The sequence below is a fragment of the Urocampus carinirostris genome, chromosome 20 (genome assembly GCF_059441175.1).
Source record: "Urocampus carinirostris isolate Australia breed hairy pipefish chromosome 20, RoL_Ucar_1.0, whole genome shotgun sequence".
Classification (NCBI taxonomy): Eukaryota; Metazoa; Chordata; class Actinopteri; order Syngnathiformes; family Syngnathidae; genus Urocampus; species Urocampus carinirostris.
This window is the reverse complement of record NC_142368.1, coordinates 12368240-12390772: the sequence shown is the minus strand read 5'-3', so window position 1 is coordinate 12390772 and position 22533 is coordinate 12368240. Positions and strand designations below refer to the sequence as shown.

Genomic DNA, 22533 nt, shown 5'->3' with positions numbered 1-22533 from the left:
AGTTGGACTGAACTATCCGACTGTTTTGTCCACGTTCCCATTGTAGCGCCTTATAATCCGGTGCGTCTTATGTATGTCAAAAATAGGACCAAAAACTATTTTTTCAGGGTGCGCCCTATAACCCGGCGCGCCTTATAGTGCGGAAAATACGGTACTTTTTTTTGACAAAGATTTACTGCACTCCAAACTTTTCATCAGGCAGATCCGCCATTGTTGTTTCGGTCTCGCGGTTCGAGTGTTCAAAAATTACACATAGTACCTTTAATGCAGGAGTCAGACTCGCAGCACCCAGGAGGATAGTTTGAGGCCCTTCGCCTTAACATAAAAGTTAAAGGGACAGTGTGTATTTTTTTCTCACCTGATGTCGCAGTATACTGTCATGCCACTGATAACGAGTGCTTAAAGCACAACGGGAGGAGACAAAAGAAATCGAGAGGGGGGAAGAGAAAGAAAGGGAGAGAAGAAGCAACAACGAGATCTCGTTGTGTAGTGAAAGGAAGTCCGTCTTTTTTTTTTCTTTTTCTTTCCCCCTCTCTCACTATTCCTGTTTTTATCTCTTGTTTCTCACGCTCTATCTCTCTTTTTTGTCCTACCCTCTCTACCTTTCTCTCCCTATCTTTCTCTCTTTTTTTTCTTTCTCTCTAATCTACTAAACCGGCCCCCGAGAAAATGTTTGTTCTATTGTGTGGCCCCCCGAGTTTGACACTCCTGCTCTAGTGGAAATCTGAGGTAACTGCAACCGGCGCTGGAAAATCCCATAACCGTTTGGTTCGAAACACAAGATAAAAATATCACGAGACTCAAAAAGTCAATTTGCTCGGCCTGATTGGATTTTGCACTCCTCACGTGGAAGATCACACGACGGGCTAAACAAACAGCCCGAGGAATTCCACCAAATTGCCAAACAAGGCTTTGTTTGTTTCACTTACTTCGTCTTCGCTGCACTCCTTGTCCAGGCAGATTTGAGTGACGTTCAAACCCACCTGAGGAGGAGTTGGACATTGAGAAGGTGGAGAACGGGTAAAATTCCAAAACGGGGAAAAAAAATCACCTTTCCGGCCATTTTCTTACTGATCTCCAACAGGCCGCCGTCTTCGCCCGCCTTCAAAATAAAGTTAGAGTGAGCCTCATGTGAGCTGGACTACAAAATAAAAGCACTACCTGTAGAATGGCCAGCATGGGTTGGACACTTGGATTTCTTCTCTGCAGGGCGGCCAATGCCGATTTGGTGCTTTGAACCACGTCCCTGTGGCAGAAAAAGGAAAAACCTGATAGTCTTCATTGTTTTTAGGTCGGGGTCGATATTTGGCAGGAAGAAACAAAAATCAAGAGCAAATTGAGAATAATATGTTTTTCCTTTATTAACCCCTTGACAATCCTCTCAAATTCGAATCCCAAAAAATCCCAAAGTCAGCTCTATAACCTCTGCAACCGTGTATTTCATTCTGGTGAGTTTTTAGACATTGTGAAAGAGTTGTAAATGTTTGACTTCTTCTTCCAGAAGTGAATTACTAATAGTGCACACTTGCTCATGATAATCTTGCGTAGAAATGTATCCGAGTTATAATTAAAAGGGAACTATTGAGGGATTACAATGCAGAAATACTTTTATGGTGGATTTTTTTAGCTGACAGAATTGTCATGTGTTTTGGAGTTCTATTGAAAGGAAAGACCTGAAATAATGACTGCAAGTACTACTAACGCTAACTGAGTTAGAACACCAAAAAAAATTGTTTTTATTCTCGCCTGAATTACTATTATTATTTTTGCAATCAAATGCAGCTCTATAACCTCTGCAACCGTGTATTTTATTCCGGTCAATTTTTAGACATTGTGAAAGAGTTGTAAATGTTTGACTTCTCCTTACAGAAGGTAATTACTAATAGTGTACACTTGCTCTTAAAAATGTATCTGAGTTATATTCAAAAGGGAATATAGGGCGAAATAGAGGGATTACAATGAACATCAAACAATGCAGAAATGCTTTTAGGTGGATTTTTTTTTAGCTGACAGGATTGTCATGTGTTTTGGAGTTCTTTTGAAAGGAAAGACCTGAAATAATGACATCAAGTTCTACCAATGTTAAGTCATCTGAGTTAGAACACAAATATAGAAGCTTTTTATTCTCGCCTGTGTTATTTTTTTGCAATGGGGCAACCAGTTTCCAGCTCTATAACCTCTGCAACCGTCATTTTTTAGACATTGTGAAAGAGTTGTAAATGTTTGACTTCTCCTTACTAATGGTGCACACTTTCTCGTGATCATTGTAAAAATGTATCCGAGCTATATTCAAAAAGTAGAAGCTTTTTATTCACGCCTGAATTATTTTTTGCAATCAAATGCAGCTCTATAACCTCTGCAACCATTTATTTTATTCCAGTCATTTTTTAGACATTGTGAAAGAGTTGTAGATGTTTGACTTCTCCTTCCAGAAGTCAATTACTAATAGCGCACACTTGCTCGTGATAATCGTAAAAATGTATCCGAGTTATATTCAAAAGGGAACTATAGGGTGAAATAGAGGGATTTCAATGAACGTCAAACAATGCAGAAATGCTTTTAGGCGGATTTTTTTTTAGCTGACAGAATTGTCATGTGTTTTTGATCCAATTTTTTACACGGTTGTATTCAATGGACTGTGAAAATCAGCTGACTAACAGAGCATGTTAGTGATTAGCTAGGCTTGCTTTATAGTTTTAAGGTATCTTGTTTAAAACTGCTAGGGATGTTTCTTGGATGAGTATATTTTTTTATATTTCATGAAGTATTTTAGTGACTGGTGATATCGTGAAGATATTACTTTGTTTCTCAAAAATCTGACGGGAAAAGTATCGGTATCGAGTACATATCGGTATGGAAAATTGTGATATCAAACAGCCCTCAACTTCACGATAATTGGTATAGATCACAGGTGTCAAACATGATGCCGGCAGGCCGGTCGAGGCCCGCCAAGGATTAGGATCCGGCCAGCGAGACAAAGCCGATAAAAGCGCAAGAGAAAAATGAGCTGCAGTTTTAAATATGTCCACTTGATGTCGCCTCGTAAAGCAAACGGAGCTGTATTTTTTTTTGTGTTTCTTTTCTCTTTCCCTCACTTTCTCTATCTGTTTCTCTGTTTCTTTCTATCCCTATCTTACTTCTATTTCTTTCTATCCATTTCACTTATTTTCTATGTGTATCACCCTCTCTCTTTTATCTTTGTTGCTCTCTTTCGCTTTTTTTCTTGAGCTAACTCTCCCTTTCTCTTTTCATATTTTTTTCACTCCTCTCTTCACGTTATTTTGCATGTTCTTTCTCTCTTTCTCTTCCTTTCTCCATTTTCTCTATTTTTCCCTCTTTCTCGCTCTTTTTATTTTGTATCATTTATTTTCTGAATTTCTTTCTCTTCTTTTGTTCTCACCCTCTTGCTATTTTTCTCTCTTTGAACTATCTTTCACTCTTTTTATCCCGACGCTCTCTCTATTTCTCTCTCTTTCTCGTTCACTCTCGCTCCTTATTTGTTGATCTCTTTTGCATGTTCTTGCTCTTTATTTCTTTTCTTTTAAAGTTTCTCTTTCTTGCTCTTCTTTTTTCTCCCTTACTTTCTTAGTTTCTCTCTCCCTGTTTTTCTTGTTCTCCTTTCCTTCTTTCTCTCCCTCTCTCTCGCTCTCTCTCTTTTCCCTGTTTTTCTTGTTCACCTTTCCTTCTCTCTCTTGCTCTCTCTCTCTCTCTCGCTCACTCTTGCTCCTTATTCGTTGATCTCTTTCGCATGTTCTTTCTCTTACTTTATTTCCTTTGGAAGTTTCTCTTTCTTGCTCTTCTTTTTTCTCCCTTACTTTCTCTCTCTCTCTCTGTTTTTCTTGTTCTCCTTTCCTTCTCTCTCTCCCTGTTTTTCTTGTTCTCCTTTCCTTCTCTCTCTCTCCCTCTTTCTCCCTTTTTTCTTGTTCTCCTTTCCTTCTCTCTCTCTCTCGCTCACTCTTGCTCCTTATTTGTTGATCTCTTTCTCATGTTCTTTCTCTTTATTTATTTCCTTTTTAAGTTTCTCTTTCTTGATCTTCTTTTTTCTACCTTACTTTCTTAGTTTCTCTCTCACTCTCTCCGTTTTTCTTGTTCTCATTTCTTTCCCTCTCTCTCTCTCGCTCTCTCTCTCACTGTTTTTCTTGTTCTCCTTTCCTTCTCTCTCTCCCTGTTTTTCCTTGTTCTCCTTTCCTTCTCTCTCTCTGTTTTTCTTGTTCTCCTTTCCTTCTGTCTCTCTGTTTTTCTTGTTCTCCTTTCCTTCTCTCTCTCTCTCTCTCTCTTTCTCTCTGTTTTTCTTGTTCTCCTTTCTTTCTCTCTCTTGCTCTCTCCGTTTTTCTTGTTCTCCTTTCCTTCTCTCTTGCTCTCTCTCCGTTTTTTCTTGTTCTCCTTTCCTTCTCTCTCTCTCTCTCTCCGTTTTTTCTTGTTCTCCTTTCCTTCTCTCTCTCTCTCTCTCTGTTTTTTCTTGTTCTCCTTTCCTTCTCTCTCTCTCTCTCTCTCCGTTTTTTCTTGTTCTCCTTTCCTTCTCTCTCTCTCTCTCTCCATTTTTCTTGTTCTCCTTTTCTTCTCTCTCTCTCTCCATTTTTCTTGTTCTCCTTTTCTTCTCTCTCGCTCTTCTACTTTTTTCTCCCTCTGTCTCTTTCTCTGAAATCTTCTAGTCTGGCCCCTTGTTTTTGCATGTTGGCCCCCCAGCTCAAATAGTTTTGACGCCCCTGGAACAGATGACGAAGTGTTTGGACGGAAGCCGTGACGTCACAAGGGTGAATGAATGAATGAATGAATGAATGAATGCAATTTGTGACGAAGTGAAATAGAAGATTTACAAGCATCTGGAAGGCAACCAAGCGGTACGGTTACGTCAGCATGTGGCCGGGGAAAACCTCACTTACGTACCCGGAAACCATGAGCCTCTTGGCGGCTAGGCAAACACGCCAAGTTCGGACGGCCAAGATAAGAAAGTGGCGAATTTTAAACACTCAAACAAACTCGACCGAAACAACGTATATGTATATTTACTTGAGGGAGAGCTCCAAGTCTTCTCCGCCCGACTTGTCGCCGAAGTTTTTTGCCGGTTTGGTTCCGCCGGTCGCCGCCGCCGCGCTGGCCGCCCTCGCCGGAGCGAGCGCCACGCCGCTCGGCTGGCGTCGGCGCGCTAACACGCCGACGCCGCTTCCGTGTCGCTGCGCCCGGAGAGCGGCGTGGAGGCAAGAACTGCGGAGAGCGGATAATTTCATCTTTTCTTTTCTTTTTTTTAAAAAGTGATTAAAAATAAATAAAAAGTTGTGAAACGGTGTTGAATGGTTGTTGATTTGGCACAGCGACGTCGCCAAACTAGCAAAGATAACGAGGTCCTGATGGAGGCGAGGTGCCTTCGCGGACTGTAGGAAACATGTGATTTGTGTTTGTACCACCAGGCGAGGAAACCAGATTTCGTGGTTTGAAAGTTTTGCAGCGAAACATTACATTTTTAAAACACAATCATCTTCTTTTTTTAATTAAAAGGGGGGATATTACAAAGTCAAGTTATTCCATTTACTCCGGAAAAAACGAAGCTGGTAATATTTACGTGTTGTTTGTTGAACGCAACAGTGTGGCAAAAGTTGGAGCGTGCGGGTCAAATGAGATCACGTGAAGTCTGTCTGTCTGTCCGTCTTTCTTTCTTGCCCTCTTCACTTTTTATCTCTTTCTTTCTTGCCCTCTTTTTTCTTTCTGTCCGTCTGCCTGTCTTTCTTTATTCTTTCCTTCTTGCCCTCTTCCCTTTGTTCTCTTTTTCTTTCTTTCGTTCTTCTCTTTATTTCTGTCTGTCTGTCTGTCTTTCTTTTCTCTTTCCTTCTTGCCCTCTTCCTTTTTTAATCTCTATCTTTCTTGCCCTCTTCGTTTTGTTCTTTTTCTTTCTTTTTTCTTTCTGTCTGTCTTTCTTTTTTATTTCCTTCTTGCCCCTTTCCTCTTCCTTTTTAATCTCTCTTGCCCTCTTCCTTTTGTTCTCTCTTTTTCAGTCTTTCCTGCTTTCTCTATGTCTGTCTGTCTTTCTTTTTTCTTTCCTTCTTGCCCTCTTCCTCTTCCTTTTTTAATATCTTTCTTGCCCTCTTCCCTTTGTTCTCTTTTTCTTTCTTTCCTTCTTTCTCTATGTCTGTCTGTCTTTCTTTTTTCTTCTTGCCCTCTTCCTCTTCCTTTTTTTAATCTTTTTCTTGCCCTCTTCCTTTTTTCTCTCTTTTTCTTTCTTTCTTTCTCCATGTCTCTGTCTTTTTTTTCTTTCCTTCTTACCCTCTTCTTCTTCCTTTTTTATCTCTCTTTCTTGCCCTCTTCCTTTTGTTCTCTTTTTCTTGCTTCTTTTCTCCACTTCTTTCTCTTCCCTCCTCTCTATTTCTTTTGTCTCCTCCCGTTGTGCTTTAAGCACTCGTTATCAGTGGCATGACAGTATACTGTGACATCAGGTGAGAAAAAAATACACACTGTCCCTTTAACTTTTATATTAAGGCGAGGGGCCTCAAACCATCCTCCTGGGTGACGCAATTGTCCCCCGGGCCGTGAGTCTGACCCCTGCATTAAAGGTACTATGTGTCATTTTTGAACACTAGATGACTTTGTATTGTGTTGTGCAACTGAAAACAAGTGCTACAAAGCACAAGGAAGACTACAAAGTAGAGACTTCAAGAGACCAAAAAGCACCATGTTTCTTCCAATTTTTGTTTTTCCCTATTACAATTTTTTTTTCTTTTATTAGGGTACCCGTAGCAGCAAGATGGCTGACAAGCATGTCTGCTCCCTCTCGGTGACTTTCAAGTTATGTAAATAAATATTTATTTCTTGGCCTACGACTGTTTAAAGGGACAATGTGTCATTTCAAATTCTATGCAAAAATACATGAAGATAAAAAATATACAACTTAAATTTTGTCTTCCACCCTCAGTTACTAAAGAGTGTTGAGGCTCATTTGTGTCCAAAGTCACAGTTTAAAAACAAGGTGCAAGCAAAGTTCTTTTGAAAAAATGTCACAAAATACTGAAAATGATAAGGAATCGGACATATTTACCTTTGGCGCAGACTACACGGAATGAGAGAGAGAAGGAAGTGCCTCGGGCTGTGTGCAGAGATCCGCCCACCCAATGAAATTGCTTCGATTTGTTTGCCGGCCTTTTCGGGTGTTTGCTGTTTGTTCTGCGGGTCTTCTATTATGAAGTATCTCAAAAGGATTTCTTTGCGACCTACTAATGGACTGAACCACTGCTACCTGATGGTTACCCCAGCTTCGCAGGTATCAAAATCACTTGACTCGAGCCTTATGTTGTCACGGTTGCCATGGCGCCCAATTGGACCCGCCCGTGTGGCACCAACTGCGACCCGTTGACAGATTGGCTTCGCTCCTATTTAAATCCAGTCCTGTCACTCTCCTTTTGTCAGTCTGTCAACGGACTTCTGCCTTGCAAGACGTGGGTTGCGACTGTTCCTGTCCTGTATTGTTCCTGTTTATTTTGTCCTGTTTAATTTCGGTTTCCAGTTTTGTTTCGTCTATTTTTGTCCTGGTTATTATTCTCTCCAGTTTTCGTTCCCATCTAGTTTGTGCTGTTTAATTTTGATATCCTGTTTCAATATCCATCCTGTCTGTCCCGTCCTGTCCGGTATCGACCCCATCTGTCTGATATCAACTCGGGTGATTGGAATCGATCTCGTCGGCCTCTGGCTTTCTATCATTCCACGCCAGACTGCTGCCTAACGTGCATGACTCCCCATTTCCCGTAAAATAAAAGGCTTGTGTGAAAACGTCACGCGTTTGGGTCCGGTTCTTGACATATGTATCCCTGAAAAGAGCCATATATGGTACGCGAGCCTTAGATTCCCGCCCATCCCTTTTTCTATTGATTATTTTTAATATCGAATATGTAACAGACCGGAACGCAACCGTAATTTTTCTGCAGCCATACAATAATATTCAAGACAATCGCGATGAGATCGGGTACTTGCCGATCACGCACCTTTTTTTTTTTTTTTTTTTTCGAGCGGCGTCACAAAGCCACCGGTCTTCATTCCTGCCTGGTGACTTGTGACACCGGCACAAAAGCTCAAAGACGTCGGCAGCAGGAACCATCCGCTAATGTAGGGGCCCTTTTGACTGCTCCCGCGCTGCCGGGACCATTTTAACATTAATTCAGACGCGCAAAATAAAGGTAAGGAAGCTCTTTTGGCCTTGCGGGGATCTTTTTTTTTGAGGATGTTTTTATCTTGTGCTTCCCAATTAAGTTGGAGTAAGATAGAGCACTAATATGTAAACACGGTATATTGTTAGAAAAGCAATATGTCGGATTGTGATAAAAACATATTAAAGTTTCGGTTTTCCGTGCATCTAATGTGTGAATTAAAAACCCGGATGGAAGGGTGATTAATCGGCGCTTTTTAATGAATTAAATACAAAAAAATTAGAATGACATACTCACCAAAACTACCACTACACATTAGACTACTATATCTCTTTCCTTAAGTATTTATTTTGAAACAAGACCATTTTTGTAAGACTTCCCTTAAACAAGTAAATGTTGTTTTTTTCTAATATTCTGGAGACTTGCACATAGAGATAGAATACAAGAGAGAAATAGAAAGGTTGGCATGTCTGGGATTGCGGCCAATCGGATTTACTCGATTATTTTCGATTGTTTTGAAGTGAAAACTCAAATTTTTTGCAGGAAATCATCAAAATTGCTCCTAAAATAGTTCACATTTCGACTAAATTGTGCAATGTAATTGTGAAATGAAAATCCAGATTCCTCTATCGGGGATGAGAAGACCCGATATCTGCCAAACGTGATAAGAAATCAAAAGGAATACCCGGACAAGGATCGCGAGTCAAAAGAACTCGTTTGGCGAGAAGAAACCGCGTGAAAGGTTTTCTACGGAGAACCAGTCGGGCCGGTGCCGGTCAATGGGTGGCTTCTACCTGAAAGGAGGAAGGGATAAGAGGAATTTTCTGCACTATTTCTTGAAAATGAGATATTGAGGTCAAGTCAAGTCAAGACATGTTTATTTGTGACGCCCTTAACCACAAAGAGTCTCAAAGGGCTGCACAGACCACAGATTATTGCAAACCACAGACATCATCCCTGATCTGACACCTAGATGAGGGCAAGGAAAAACCCAAAAACCTCATGTCAAGTCAAGTCATGTTTATTTGTTTGGCCCTTAATTACAAAGAGTCTCAAAGGGCTGCACAGACAACAGACTATTATGACACCATCCCCTGATCTAAAACCTACATGAGGGCAAGGAAAAACTCAAAAACCTCAACATGAGGAAAATGAAACCTTGAGACGTCAGGTCCTTTTGGAAAAACCCAAAAACCTCATGTCAAGTCAAGTCATGTTTATTTGTTTGGCCCTTAATCACAAAGAGTCTCAAAGGGCTGCACAGACAACAGACTATTATGACATCATCCCCTGATCTAAAACCTACATAAGGGCAAGGAAAAACTTAAAAATCTCAGTCAAGTCAGATCAAGACATGTTTATTTGTGACACCCTTAATCACAAAGAGTCTCAAAGGGCTGCAAAGACCACAGGTTATTGCAAACTACAGACTATTATGACACCATCCCCCGATCTAAAACCTACTCGAGGGCAAGGAAAAACTCAAAAACCTCAGGATGAGTCAAGTCAAGTCATGTTTATTTGTTTGGCCCTTAATCACAAAGAGTCTCAAAGGGCTGCACAGACAACAGACTATTATGACACCGTCCCCTGATCTAAAACCTACATGAGGGCAAGGAAAAACTTAAAAACCTCAGTCGAGTCAGATCAAGACATGTTTATTTGTGACACCCTTAATCACAAAGAGTCTCAAAGGGCTGCACAGACCAGAGAGTATTGCAAACTACAGACTATTATGACACCGTCCCCTGATCTAAAACCTACATGAGGGCAAGGAAAAACTCAAAAACCTCAACATGAGGAAAATGAAGAAACCTTGAGAAGTCAGGTCCTGTTTATTTGTGACGCCCTTAATCACAAAGAGTCTCAAAGGGCTGCACAGATCAAAGACTATTGCAGACTACAGACTATTATTAATTTAATAATTTCCTTAATTTCCTTTGTATTGTCATTCTTTGTAACAATGTACACAGAACGAAATGTCGATACACCTGACCCGATGTAGCGAGCAGATGCAGCCGCAGCCAACAGAGGGCGCCGCCATTTTACCAATGTTATAAGTCTTAGGTATGACTCGGCCGAGGCGCGAACCAGCGACCTCCCAGTCTCAAAGCGGGCGCCTTACCATCTAGGCTACTGAGCTGGTTATGACACCATCCCCTTATATTAAGGTCTGTTCGTACAGTAATAAAAGCAGATTCTATGTCTTTTAGCGAAATACTCACAAATTCTTCTTGTATAAAAAGAAATAAACCGAGGAATGTGTGGAAGTCATCCCAATGCTGTACAATTCCGAAGAAAGATAGTGGAGTGCTTCCGCGTTAGCTAGCATGAGCTTGACGATAGCATCAGAAGCTTGTGAACAGATCATCGGAAAATGATCCGTTATCAAATCGAATCAAATTTATCCGTAAAGCAGTTTATAGGCGATAATTCGCCCCTCAAATTCACTCCTGTATCCCTACCTGACAACTGGAAACACGTAATACACAGACTGACACCCACGACGGTTGAAATACAATAAAAACAAAAAAAAATTGAATTAAAATGTGATTATGGCAAGGCACAGACTAACCATGTGAGGAAAGAAACGTGAGGGAGGCCAGCTATGAGTACTGTACAGTAGTGCAAAGAGTGCAAGAGGAGCAGCTGAACAGATAATAAGCCTATAGGCATCACAATCGCTAAATTATTTAGTATATTATTTAGTATTTTAATACTCCAACTCAATACTACATTATTATATCGGCACATTCACGGAAACTGTGCGGGTCAGATGTATCGACATTTCATTCTGTATACAAGTGTACAAGAATGACAATAGAGTGTATCTGAATCTGAATCTATTTAACTTACTAGCTATCATTAACTGTGCCCGATTGGCTAGCTAGCAATAGATTGACTTGATGCTAACAAAATAGCTTTGTTAAGGTTGTAAATAGATTGATAAAATGATGTAAATAAACAAATAAGACCTCACAAAAATGTCCTTATACAACCTCCAATCAGATCACTAGGATATCAAAACAAATTCCAAGACTCGCTATTTAGCCATGGCTAAGGAGACAGACACAAAAGATTTTGGTAAATTTTAGATGGACGACTTTCGATAATGGTGTCTTTTGTAGTTTCCTAGATGAAATTAAGATGCGACTGAAATCTTAATTTCAGGAACACTCTTGGGATGGTGCGAAAGCAAAACGCAGATTAGTACAATCCAACGTTTGTCCTTTATTTGGGCAGTGGGAAGACAGGCGGCGAGGAAACCGTCCAGAACACCAGATGCAAACAAGCCTTACCGAATACACAGGCGAGAGGGTCGGAGATCCGGTGCGTCAATAGTTCATCAGGCTGTATTCGTAGTTCAGGAGGTCAGGTCGCTGTTCCGTACCCTGGGTAGACACTTTGAACGGAATAGAAAGGGGAAAAGAACTAGGAATGAAGAAGGTGGAGTACTAATATAGGAAAGAGGAATAATTATTTGTGTGAAAATGTGTGTGTCCTTAAAATAGTTTAAATTAAAATATTTTCATCAGGTTACCTTGGCCAGTGCCAAGCAGCTGGCTTAGAATTGGTTTGGACCAGGGGAGTCCGACTGTTTAATCAAAACAAAGCGTTGCGTGTGATGACGTGATGTGATTTCTGCCCAGTGCTCTGAATGTCAAAGTGAAGAAATTCAATGGAGCAAGTAACTTTGACCCCCTTCCGTAGCTAAATGTCTCATCATCCAAGTAGTGATGCACACGAATAGATGACCGAGATTCCCACTGGAGTAAGATTGTGACTTGCCATGATCAGCGGGGAAATGTCTAGTATAGAAAAGTAACACATTGTTGACAGCTGCAGACACAGTCCAGAGTGTCTTGATCTTGATCGTGGCACAATGCGTTACTTTGCTGTTCTCGACATTTCCCCACTGATGCCTTTAAAATGTAAGAAATGGAAGTGAAGGGGTTCATTTTATGTCTGTTTAAAATCTGCTGCGACTAGCAGAAAAACAAAGTTGAGTTTCTGTAGTCTGTAGGAAAAGGAACTGGTATTTTAGCTAGCAAGTTCTTGATTGTGAACCGGTTTGACAGCTCAAGATGGGGGTCTCCGTTTTTGTTTCCAGCTCGACCATGAGGGACCGACTGAGCACCATGCAAGAGCTGTCCGGCAGCCAGGGCGGGTCGACCGAGTACGCCGAGTCGGCCTTCTCGGACTCGCTCAGCAACGTGGACCTGGAGGACGAGCTCCCCCACGAGGCGGTGGTCTTCGACAACAGCCCGGCCGTGGCCAAGATCTTCGAGCAGGCCCAGGCCATCCACAGGGAAGTCCAGATGATCCGGCTGGAAGTCAAACGTCTGCGCGAACAGAACTCCCGGATGCTCCAGGGCGTCAGCACCATGAGCACCATCAAACGGGACGCCAACGCCATCGGGGCCGACATCAAGACCCGGGCCGAGCGGGCCCTGTCCGACCTGCGGGCCATGGAGGAGACGGCCCGCAAACTGGAGGAGGTCCACGGCGCCAACTCGGCCGTCACCCGCATCGCCCGGACCCAGTACGCCTGCCTGAGCAACGGCTTCCGGGACGCCATGTTCGACTACAACGCGGCGGAGATGAGCCACCGCGACAACTGCAAGGCGCAGATCCGCCGGCAGATGGAGATCGTGGGCCGGCAGGTGAGCGGCGAGGAAGTGGAGGAGATGATGGAGGACGGGCGCTGGAACGTCTTCACCGATAACGTGATGGCGGAGGGCAAGACGGCCCGGGCCGCCCTCTCCCAGATCGAGAAGCGCCACCAGGAGCTGCTGGACCTGGAGAACCGGGTCAAGGGGGTCCACGAGATCTTCCTGGACGTGGCCCTGCTGGTGGAGGAGCAGGGTCCCATGCTGGACTCCATCCAGACCAACGTTCAGAAGACCGACGAGGTCTTGCAGGACGCCGTTTTCAAACTGGGCAAAGCCAAGCGTCACGACAGGAACAATCCTTTCAAAAAGATGTTTTGCAGTTGCTTCCCCTGTTTCGACTAAGACCGGAAACCTTCCTCCCGTGTAAAAACATTCCGTTCCGCTGAAAGGAGATTCTACATTGTATTTAAAACCACCCGATAGCTTAAGCCGCTTAGCATCATGCTAACAAAGAATACTAGAAGGGTTTAACTTCCTTGGGGTGGGCGGGACTTAATTGCCCCCAGTTAAAGGGCCTGTGTTTGATTTAGTGCCCTCTAGAGGTAAAAAACGTCATTCATATATAAGGAAAAAACAAACAGAAAGCTAACGCTGCTTAGCATCACGCTAACAAAGGATACTAAAAGGTCTTAACTATCTTGGGCGGGACTTAATTGCCCCCGGTTAAAGGGCCTGTGTTTGATTTAGTGCCCTCTAGTGGTAAAAAAACGTCATTCGTATATGAGGAAAAACAAACAGAAAGCTAATGCTACTTAGCATCACGCTAACAATCACAAGTAGAATCTGACGTTCTTTGAGTGGGCAGGACATAAGAACCTCTATTTAAGGGACAGTGTGTACAAATAAGCGCCTCCTAGTGGTAAAAATAATATCCATTTAAAAAAAAAAACCTTATATTGTATAAAAATCAAAGAGATTGCTTAGGCTGCTTAGCATCATGCTAACAAAGAATAATAGAAGGGTTTAACTTCCTTGGGGGGGCGGGACTTAATTGCCCCCTGTTAAAGGGGCCGTTTTTGATTTAGTGCCCTCTAGTGGTTAAAAAAAAGTCATTCATATATGAGTAAAAAACACAATTTATTTAAAACAAACACAAAGCTAACGCTGCTTAGCATCATGCTAACAATCACCACGAGTAGAATCTGACGTTCTTTGAGAGGGCAGGACATTAGAACCTCTATTTAAGGGACAGTGTGTACAATTAAGCGCCTCCTAGTGGTAAAAACGTAATTTATTCTAAAATAAACGGTGTATTTAAAACAACTCGATAGCTTAGGCTGCTTAGCATCATGCTAACAGACTACACTAGTAGACACAGGGGGCTCTATAAAAGGGACAGTGTGTATGATTTAGCGCCTGCTAGTGTTAAAATAAAAACATTATTAAAAAAAAAACAGTATTTAAAAGGATTGAAAAGATGAGGTTGCATCATGCTAGCAAAAAAATACTAGTAGAATTTTACTTCTTTAAGGGGGCTCGATTAAAATCATACACCCTGTCCCTTTAAGTCATCAAAACCAAAAGGTTTCCCCAAAATATGATTTTGGGTTTATAGAATGGAAATAGCCATGTTTTTTTCCATCTCGAGGGGGCGGCCATTTTGAGAATGCCTTCAAGCGAAAATTACACGTCCTGCTGTTGACCAATCGTGGCTTTGCATCAGCAAATGTGTGAACTGTGATTGGCTGTGTGTGAACTTCATGAGAAAACTATCACGGTCGCCATGCCGCCCAATTGGCCCCTCCCGTGTGGCGCCAGCTGCGGCTCGTTGACGGATTGGCTTCCCTTCTATTTAAGCTCAGTGCTCTCACTCACCCTTTGTCAGTCCGTCAACAAACCTCCGCCCCAAAGACATAGGTTTTGACTCAATCCTGTTTCCTGTTGGTATTTCCTGCCTGGTTCTGCTCCCGTTTATTTTTGTCCTGTTTAAAATCGGTTTCCAGTTTCGTTCCCGTCTATTTTTGTCCTGTTTAATTTCGATATCCTGTTTTGATATCAATCATGTCTGTCCTGTCCAGTATCGACCAAATCAAATGAGTTAGAAGAAGACAAAAGGGAAGCCACAAAGCAAAGTTTGAGCTTGTCGAGCAGAGGCGCGGTTTTAATCCAAAAGGCCGACGAGTTTGTTTTGTTTTACTCGCTGGTCGGGATAAAAATAGGATTTGTGATGATGTATTTGTCCCGAAAGTTTCTTGCTTCAGAGGAGGAAGTGAAAAGCAACAGATTTGGTGGAAACCCCCCTTGTTTTGACGCAATGTAAATAAAGAAATAGATCGGAAATTATGATTCTAATAAATTATTGCTGCCTTTTGATCCCAGAAATCCTCTCTTGTCCTCCATTTTGTATTCAAGTATGGTAGACTGGCAGAAAATGACTTCCCAGTCTTCATTTTAGCTCCGAAAAGCGACGGGTCCCGGGGACTCGCACGATCAAAAATCTATGGGTCCCAACAGAGATCTATGGGTCGCCAAAATTTAGTGTTGTCGAGGTTGAAATTGTAAATCGGCGACAAATATATCATATAAATCTATATATTTTCATTCAGTTCTAATCATCACAGTTTATAAGTAATACAAACCAGTTATCACTTCAAGATTTTTCAGTTCACAACAATATTGTGCATTATACAAAATATTATTGCTGAAATAATTATATGAATCTATATTTTCATTCTGTTTTAATCATCACAGTTAATTGGTAATACAAAGCAGTTATATGTTCAGATTTTTCAGTTCACATATTCTTCGTGGTTTGCTGTCCCGCCATAGTTGTAATGCCTTCTCAAAGTCCAATCCATTATCATCCTCCTCATAGCGTCACCAGGAGTATAATTTAGTCCATTTTGGCAGAAAAGTCCTTTTCTTGCTAGGAAAATTATTTTGTTTATTTTCTTTCGTCAAATCGTTCGCTTCAACACGCGTGTTTTCCTTGCCTTCGCGGTCTTCTGAAGAATTTCTCCGCCGTTTTTTCGTGCCGGAATTATTGCCGTTGTTACCATTTTCTGTGTTATGTTTCGACTTATTACCGACACTGAAGAAACAACCAATTTTTTGTTGATTTGCACCTAATACCAACTGTTTTTACGGAGGCATACTTCTCTTTCACTCGACAACCGCCACAACAAGGACGTCATCCCGAAGCAAATAGAGATCTCGTTAGCCGAGATCGGCGCGAGACCAAAACAACAATGGCGGATCTGCCTGACGAAAAGTTTGGAGTGCGGTAAATCTTTGTTAACAAAAAAAAGTAATTGGGTAATAATGACAATTTTGTGGCAAAAACGATGCGTCCCCAGCAAAAAGGATGGGTCTAGGACGCAGGGACGCGGGCAAACCAGAACACTGCATCCCATGTGCTTCTTTCATCAATATCCTTTTCTATGTTCAATGGAGCAATTTCATGAAATGTCTCTATCTTGAAAATCAAAGGGCGGATTTCATATCAATAAAAAAAATCAAAAAAATGTCCTGGTGTCTGTTGATTGGTGCAGGCCATTCCGAAAATAGAAGATCGTGACGTCATGAATATTTGGCATTTTATACGCCCACGCGTCGGAGAAACGCGGTTAGCTTAGCGACAATGCGCGACTCCCGGAACATCAAAGACTTAACCCTTTGAGACGGTTCCTGAACAAAAAATGAAGGATAAATGCTTGTTGTCATGGTTTGGAACACGGCGTACATTAGTCAATCGTAAAAGAATCTTTTGAAAAGCTTCCTTCTGGCGTGGCCGGGACGGCTCTTTGATAAACTGGTCCGCCCGGTCGACGTCTTCCTCACCGAACTCTACGAAGAAACCTTCCAGGAAGAATTTGCGCCTATGAGCGTCCCGTACATCCGACGCGCCGCCTTTCCTTGAAAACAGGAGGCGAAATGTTCTTTCTGCGAGGTCGGACGGAACAGCTCGTGCTTTCTCATTGACACCGGTTTTGGTTAGGTGTGAAGACGTCAGGAGGAGGTGAGCTCGATCGCTTCGCCATTTATTTTGATGGACCGATCGGGGCGACATACAACTTTCCTCTGGTTGCTCTGATGTAACAGCTCGTGCTCTTCGGGTTACCAGATTTTTTGTGAAGACGTCAGAACAAGGTAAGATCAATCGCTTCATTGGGGTTGTCTATGCATGTGACATAGAAAAAAAAATGCTCTTCCTAACCCTAACCCTAACAGTCTGTGCTCTCTCTGGTTATTTGGATGTTACAGCTCGTGCTCTTCGAGTTACCAGATTTTTCGCCTTATGTGAAGACGTCAGAAAAATGTAAGCTCACTCTCTCCATTATTTACTTAACGATAGTGTGAAGTGATTTGGGGTTGTCTATGCATGTGACATAGAAAAAAATGCTCTTCCTAACCCTAACAGTCTGTGCTCTCTCTGGTTATTTGGACGTTACAGCTCGTGCTCTTCGAGTTACCAGATTTTTCACCTTGTGTGAAGACGTCAGAGCAAGGTAAGCTTAATCGCTCCATTATTTACTTAACAATAAGGTGAACTGATTTGGGGTTGTCTAAGCGACATAGAAAAAAAATGCTCTTCCTAACCCTAACAGTCCGGGCTCTCTCTGGTTATTTGGATGTTACAGCTCGTGCTCTTCAAGTTACCGGATTTTTTGCCTTGCGTGAAGACGTCAGAACAAGGTAAGCTCAATCGCTCCATTATTTACTTAACGATAGTGTGAAGTGATTTGGGGTTGTCTATGCGACATAGAAACAAAAATGCTCTTTCTTGATAGTAACAGCTCATGCTCTACAAGTTACCCAGTTTTTAGTCTCGTGATTTAGAGTTGTCTATACATGTAACAGTATCAAAAATGTACTTTCTGGTTATTTGAAGGTTCATGCTCTACGGTTTACCTGTTTTTGTGTCTCGTGTGAAGACGTCTGAAAAGGTAAGCTCAATCACTCTATTATCTACTGTGTTACGATGATTTGGGGTTGTTATTTCTGGTTCTTTGGGTGTAACAGCTTCAGCTGTCTCCGGTTGTTTGGATGTAACAGCACCTGCCCGCCCAGTTACTGCCTTGTGTAAAGACACCTGAAAAGGTAAACTCAATCGCTTCGCTCATTATTTTGTTACAATAAGGTGGACTGATTGGGGCAACATACAACTGAAAATGTTCGTTTCGGTTGTTTGGATATAACAGCTCGTGCTCTTCGAGTTACCTAATCTTTTTCCTGTTGGTGTGAAGACGTCAGAAACAGGTAAGCTTAATCGCTAGGTATGACTGGATTTATCGACGTGTTCCTTCTTTTCAACGGCATATATCTGTAGTTATTATTGTCTCCGTTTGACAGGATCGCTCCTCCAAACTTCGTTTGAAAATGCGGGACATGATGGAGCGATTGCACAACGTCCGGGAAGCCCTGGAGGACGAGGACGACTTCGAATTCGACGAAAGCAAACTCCCTCCTCCTCAAGAATCCCTGGCGTTCGAGAACTCCCTGGACATCGAGAGCATCCTGACGGAAGCCGAGTCCATCCGCAAGGAGATCTCCTTGCTCCTCCTGGAGGTGGAGCGCCTGAAGAAGAACGACGAGCGATTCCGGACGACCGTCCGGCACCTCTCGGCCGTCAAGCGCGACTCGGACGAGATCGCCCGCGAGATCCAGAAACGAGGCCAGGCGCTGCACACCCGGATCTTGGCGCTCGGGGCCGAGAGTAAAAAAACGGAAAAACGAGAAGGTCCCGACTCGGCGTCCGCCCGCATCGCCTGCATGCAGTTCGATTCCCTGGTTTTGGCGTTCCAGGCGGCGATGACCGCCTACAACCAAGCGGAGGAGCTTCAGCGCTGCATGTGCCGGGAACGGATCCAGCGTCAGGCCTCCATCCTGGGGACCCGGATCAGCGACCGAAAACTGGACGAACTGGTGGACAAAGGCGGCGAGGGCTGGAGCGAGCTGTGCCAGAGTTTGCCCAGCCAGGAGGGTCACTCGTCTCGCTGGGCCATGAACGAAATCAAAGACCGGCACAAAGAGCTGGTGGCGCTGGAGGCCCGTCTCAGAGAGGTCCACGAACTCTTCCGAGACGTGGCGGCCCTGACTGAGGAACAGTGCTCCATGCTTAATAACATCGAGGCCAACGTGGAAAAAACCCAAAACTACATTCGGAGGGTCAATGTGGAGATTTGTAAAGCTATCGGGTACAAGAAGAAGAATCCCTTTTTGCAATGTTGCCCTTGTTTACCCTGTTGGAGATAGTAAAGCTCTTGCTTCCTCGTCTCGATTCTTCTCCTTCGTTTGTTGAGGGGAATGGACAATTTAGACATCGCCTCCTTTTCCTTTTCTCTCCTCCCGCTGGATTCCACAGAACATTCAATAAAAGAATATTTTAGACCTAGTCTATCTCTCAGAATGACGGTATTGTATCCGATGTTTCAATCAACTGTTACAAATGACTGAATCTCGTCTCCCTTTGTCCTTTGTTGGGTGATTTTTCACTTTTTTTCATCAAAGAGCCTCAATTTACACATACAGAACTCAACTCAAGTCCTTTTCCTCTAACCCTCCTCCAGTGCCACTGGTGTGCCCCAGGGCTCCGTCCTGGGGCCCCTCTTCTCATAGCGTACCTCTTCTCCATAGGCCAGATCTTCTGTAAATTTCTTTCCATTGCCCTGCAGATGGCCCCCAGCTCTACTGTTCTTGCAGCCCAAACACTATACTTTTTGTATTTAGTGCTAGCTTGTTTTATTTTAGTTTTTAACGATATCAATGTTTTGTATAGTGTACAGCAAACATGGCGCTTTGAAATAAAATGTATTATAATTAAACGCATAGATGCCAACCTTTTGACATCAAAAAGTAGCTATGGTGGGCGGCACGGTGGCGCAGTTCCGATGTCATGAGATCGAACCTCCTGTGTGGAGTTTGCATGTTCTCCCCGTGCTTGCATGGGTTTCCTTCGGGCACTCCGGTTTCCTCCCACATTCCAAAAACATGCATGTTAGGTTCATTGGCCGGTCCAAATTGTCCCTTGATGTGAATGAGCGAGCGAAATGTCTGTCCCTGTGTGCCCTGCTACTGGCTGGCAACCAGTTCAGAGTGTCCCCTGCCCACTGCACGAGGATGGCTGGGATGGGCTCCAGCACCCCCGCGACCCTACTGAGGATAAGCGGTGAAGATAATGAATGAAAAAAAAAAGTAGCTATGGTATCACACACTCTATTTCAACGAATGAAACAGTCCATCTCAGAATATATATTTCTAAAAACTGCTTCTTTAAAACTGAAAGTGGCAAACTTTGACCAAAATGGAAATCTAATGACGAGGACCGTAACAGGATCAGGACCCAAACGCGTGACGTTTTTCACACAAGCCTTTTGTTTTTATGGTAAATGGGGAGTCATGCACTTTAGGCAGCCGGTCTGGCGTGGAAAGACAAGAAGCCAGAGACCGACGAGATCGATACCAATTGTTCGAGTTGATATCAGACAGATGGGGTCAATACTGGACAGGACAGGATAGACAAGATTAATAATAAAACAGGATATTGACATAACCAGGACAAACTAGACAGGAACGAAAACTGGAGAGCATAATAAGCAGGGCAAAAATAGACAGGAACGAAACAGGAAAATGATATTTAACAGGACAAAATAAACAGGAATAATACCAGACAGGAAATACCAACAAGAAAACAGGACCGAGTCAGAACCCACATCTCGCGGGGCAGAGGTTCGTTGACAGACTGACAAAGGAAAAATGAGAGCACTGAGCTTAAAAAGACAGAAAGCCAATCTGTCAATGAGCCGTAGCTGGAGCCACACGGGCGGGGCCAATTGGGCCCCATGGCAACCGTGACAGCTGACCACGATTTTTATAGGAAAGGGGTGTGGATTGTCCAAATAGAAACTGAAACGGGAAGAGAAAGGAACTCACATCTTCGCAAGATAAAGTTGGTGTGGCAAGATAAGGGCTGACTCAATGGAAGAGCATTGCTGGGAAAGTACTGATATGAAAGGATACATTCAAACATCATCAAATAGGTGGATGAACATAAGTGCATTTGTAACAACTCAATGAGTCATGTGATTATCAAAGTAATATGTTGGCTGGGAGAGGGATGGGCGCCAACTGGCTGTACTTGCTCAAGACACACCACAGGAAATGGAGCCCCTACCTGTGTGCTTAAGGGATCCAATCAATGTTAGGATTCAATAATAAAACTAATATAGCTGGAAAACTCATGAAAAAGTGACCTTATACACAGTTCCAAATTTTAATCATCTAACAAATTTTGCTGTGTAAAAGAAATACACATTTCCTGACCTATGATTTTTCGATGAATTTTTACATTGGTATGATAATTCATGTATATTTTTCTCTAGTTTTCAAATCAATCTTTTATTTTTTACCCAATCTTTTTGTACCACTAGTACAGTTGGACCTCGCTACTTCGCGGTTCCACGGTCGCGGGTTCAGAGCTTCACGGGTCTAAAAAATAATTATAATAAAATAAAATAACAAAAAAAAAATGTATATGTATTTTTTTAAAGCATTTTTGAAGGGGCGTCGCTACTTCGCGGATTTTCACTTTTCGCGGGTGGTTTTGGTCCCCATTAACCGCGATAACCGAGGGATTGCTGTATTCACCAAATATTACTCACTGTCCCTTGAACCGAAACGGAAGTCAAAGACTTTAGTATCGCCTCCAAAATAAAGCAGCCGTAAACTAAAATATTAGCCTCATTAAAGTATTTTTGTTGTCATTTACATTTAAAAAACGGGAGAATTTTTTTTTAATCGGTTGCGTTTTTAAGGGAAGAAAGCGGTTGTTTAACGCGTTAATGCGGTAGTTTGGGTGAGTATGTAAAGCAATTATCGTTTGAGTTTATTAATATACGACGAAAAGACTTGACTTTCACGAATTGCTGTCTTTTGTCGATAATTAGCGCCCGCCATCATTGCCGGGTTATTGTGTTCCTTATTTTATATAGTCTAGAGGCCTTCAATTTCTCAATGCGTACCAGGATGGCCGAGTGGTTAAGGCGTTGGACTTAAGATCCAATGGACATATGTCCGCGTGGGTTCGAACCCCACTCCTGGTATAATTATTTTACAGAATTTTCACCCAACAAATAATTTCCTTAGATAAGACCTTAATTGAGGCTTATACTCGAAATGTGTTTAAACAGTGGAAGGGTTTCTACTTACCCAATTGCTACTATCGTATCCCTTTTTTTATTTACTTCCGCTTGCACAGCGCGCCTTGACTCTTCTCCTCTGCCATTGGTCAGATCAAGTCAGGTGGAAAGAATCAATCACGCCAATTGGTCACACTTCATTTTTGTTAGCGTCTTCTTAATAATATTTAAAAATCGTTTAATTAACGCTTACTTTTTTTAAATTACAAACTATTTTGTTTTTAATTGTCAAAGAGGATTTTTTTGGGGGGGGGTATCGACAACCTTTATTTAGTCATCAATCTGTTTTGTTATTTTATTATTTTAACAGCTTTGTATGTGTCAGTATATTTTGCATTCTGGATACAATTTTATGATTGTAGATTGATTTTATACAACGCTTTGAGTTTAATTTCGTCTGAAAACTTTCGATTGACTCGTCCTTGTTGACATGGTGGAACGTAATAAAGTTAGGAAAGAGAAAAATGAGATAAAAGACAGAATAAATAGGCAAAATATTTACGTGTTGCTTGGAGACCGCTTTATGTTCACCCTTGGCGGGCCTGGTCCGGCCCGCGGGCCGCACGTTTGGCGCCCCTGGAAGCAGGGCAAAGA

The 22533-nt window shown here is 42.4% G+C and overlaps 3 protein-coding genes and 1 non-coding gene across 7 annotated transcripts in view; 3 read left to right on the top strand and 1 right to left on the bottom strand.

Moving 5' to 3' along the window:
* mthfd1l (methylenetetrahydrofolate dehydrogenase (NADP+ dependent) 1 like) overlaps positions 1-11655 on the bottom strand; it is an 83124-nt gene extending 71469 nt beyond the window's left edge. For 2 of the 3 annotated variants that reach the window (XM_088325704.1, XM_088325705.1), the window contains exons 1-4: positions 5011-5357; positions 1162-1246; positions 1052-1102; positions 930-983 (exon numbers count right to left, since the gene is read on the bottom strand). In XM_088325704.1, the coding sequence (XP_088181830.1) occupies positions 930-983; positions 1052-1102; positions 1162-1246; positions 5011-5228 (408 nt within the window). In that variant the 5' untranslated portion in view covers positions 5229-5357. Of the gene's footprint in view, positions 1-929; positions 984-1051; positions 1103-1161; positions 1247-5010; positions 5358-11428 lie in introns of those variants that run through there. The other variant, XM_088325706.1, reaches the window with a different exon arrangement.
* Positions 8033-16258, top strand: LOC148346276 (syntaxin-11-like). The gene is made up of 2 exons (XM_088325707.1): positions 8033-8159; positions 12241-16258. The coding sequence occupies exon 2, from the start codon at positions 12248-12250 to the stop codon at positions 13142-13144; it is 897 nt and encodes a 298-aa protein (XP_088181833.1). The 5' UTR covers positions 8033-8159; positions 12241-12247; the 3' UTR covers positions 13145-16258.
* A 108-nt stretch (positions 16259-16366) lies between these two features.
* Positions 16367-19522, top strand: LOC148346275 (syntaxin-11-like). Of its 2 annotated transcripts, none has more exons than XM_088325708.1 (8): positions 16367-16891; positions 17006-17060; positions 17196-17250; positions 17383-17437; positions 17634-17688; positions 17765-17842; positions 17944-18001; positions 18095-19522. In XM_088325708.1, the coding sequence occupies exon 8, from the start codon at positions 18122-18124 to the stop codon at positions 18995-18997; it is 876 nt and encodes a 291-aa protein (XP_088181834.1). In that variant the 5' UTR covers positions 16367-16891; positions 17006-17060; positions 17196-17250; positions 17383-17437; positions 17634-17688; positions 17765-17842; positions 17944-18001; positions 18095-18121; the 3' UTR covers positions 18998-19522. The 2 variants fall into 2 exon arrangements, with proteins under 2 accessions (XP_088181834.1, XP_088181835.1); XM_088325709.1 differs by having other exon boundaries at positions 17350-17437.
* A 2238-nt stretch (positions 19523-21760) lies between these two features.
* Positions 21761-21843, top strand: trnal-uaa (transfer RNA leucine (anticodon UAA)). Its single transcript has one exon. It is a non-coding gene; the product is annotated as a tRNA-Leu (tRNA).
* The last annotated feature ends 690 nt before the right edge of the window (positions 21844-22533 follow it).

Coding starts and splice junctions, on each gene's coding strand:
- LOC148346276 (XM_088325707.1), top strand. CDS start 12,248: ATGAGGGACCGACTGAGCACCATGCAAGAGCTGTCCGGCAGCCAGGGC.
- LOC148346275 (XM_088325708.1), top strand. CDS start 18,122: ATGCGGGACATGATGGAGCGATTGCACAACGTCCGGGAAGCCCTGGAG.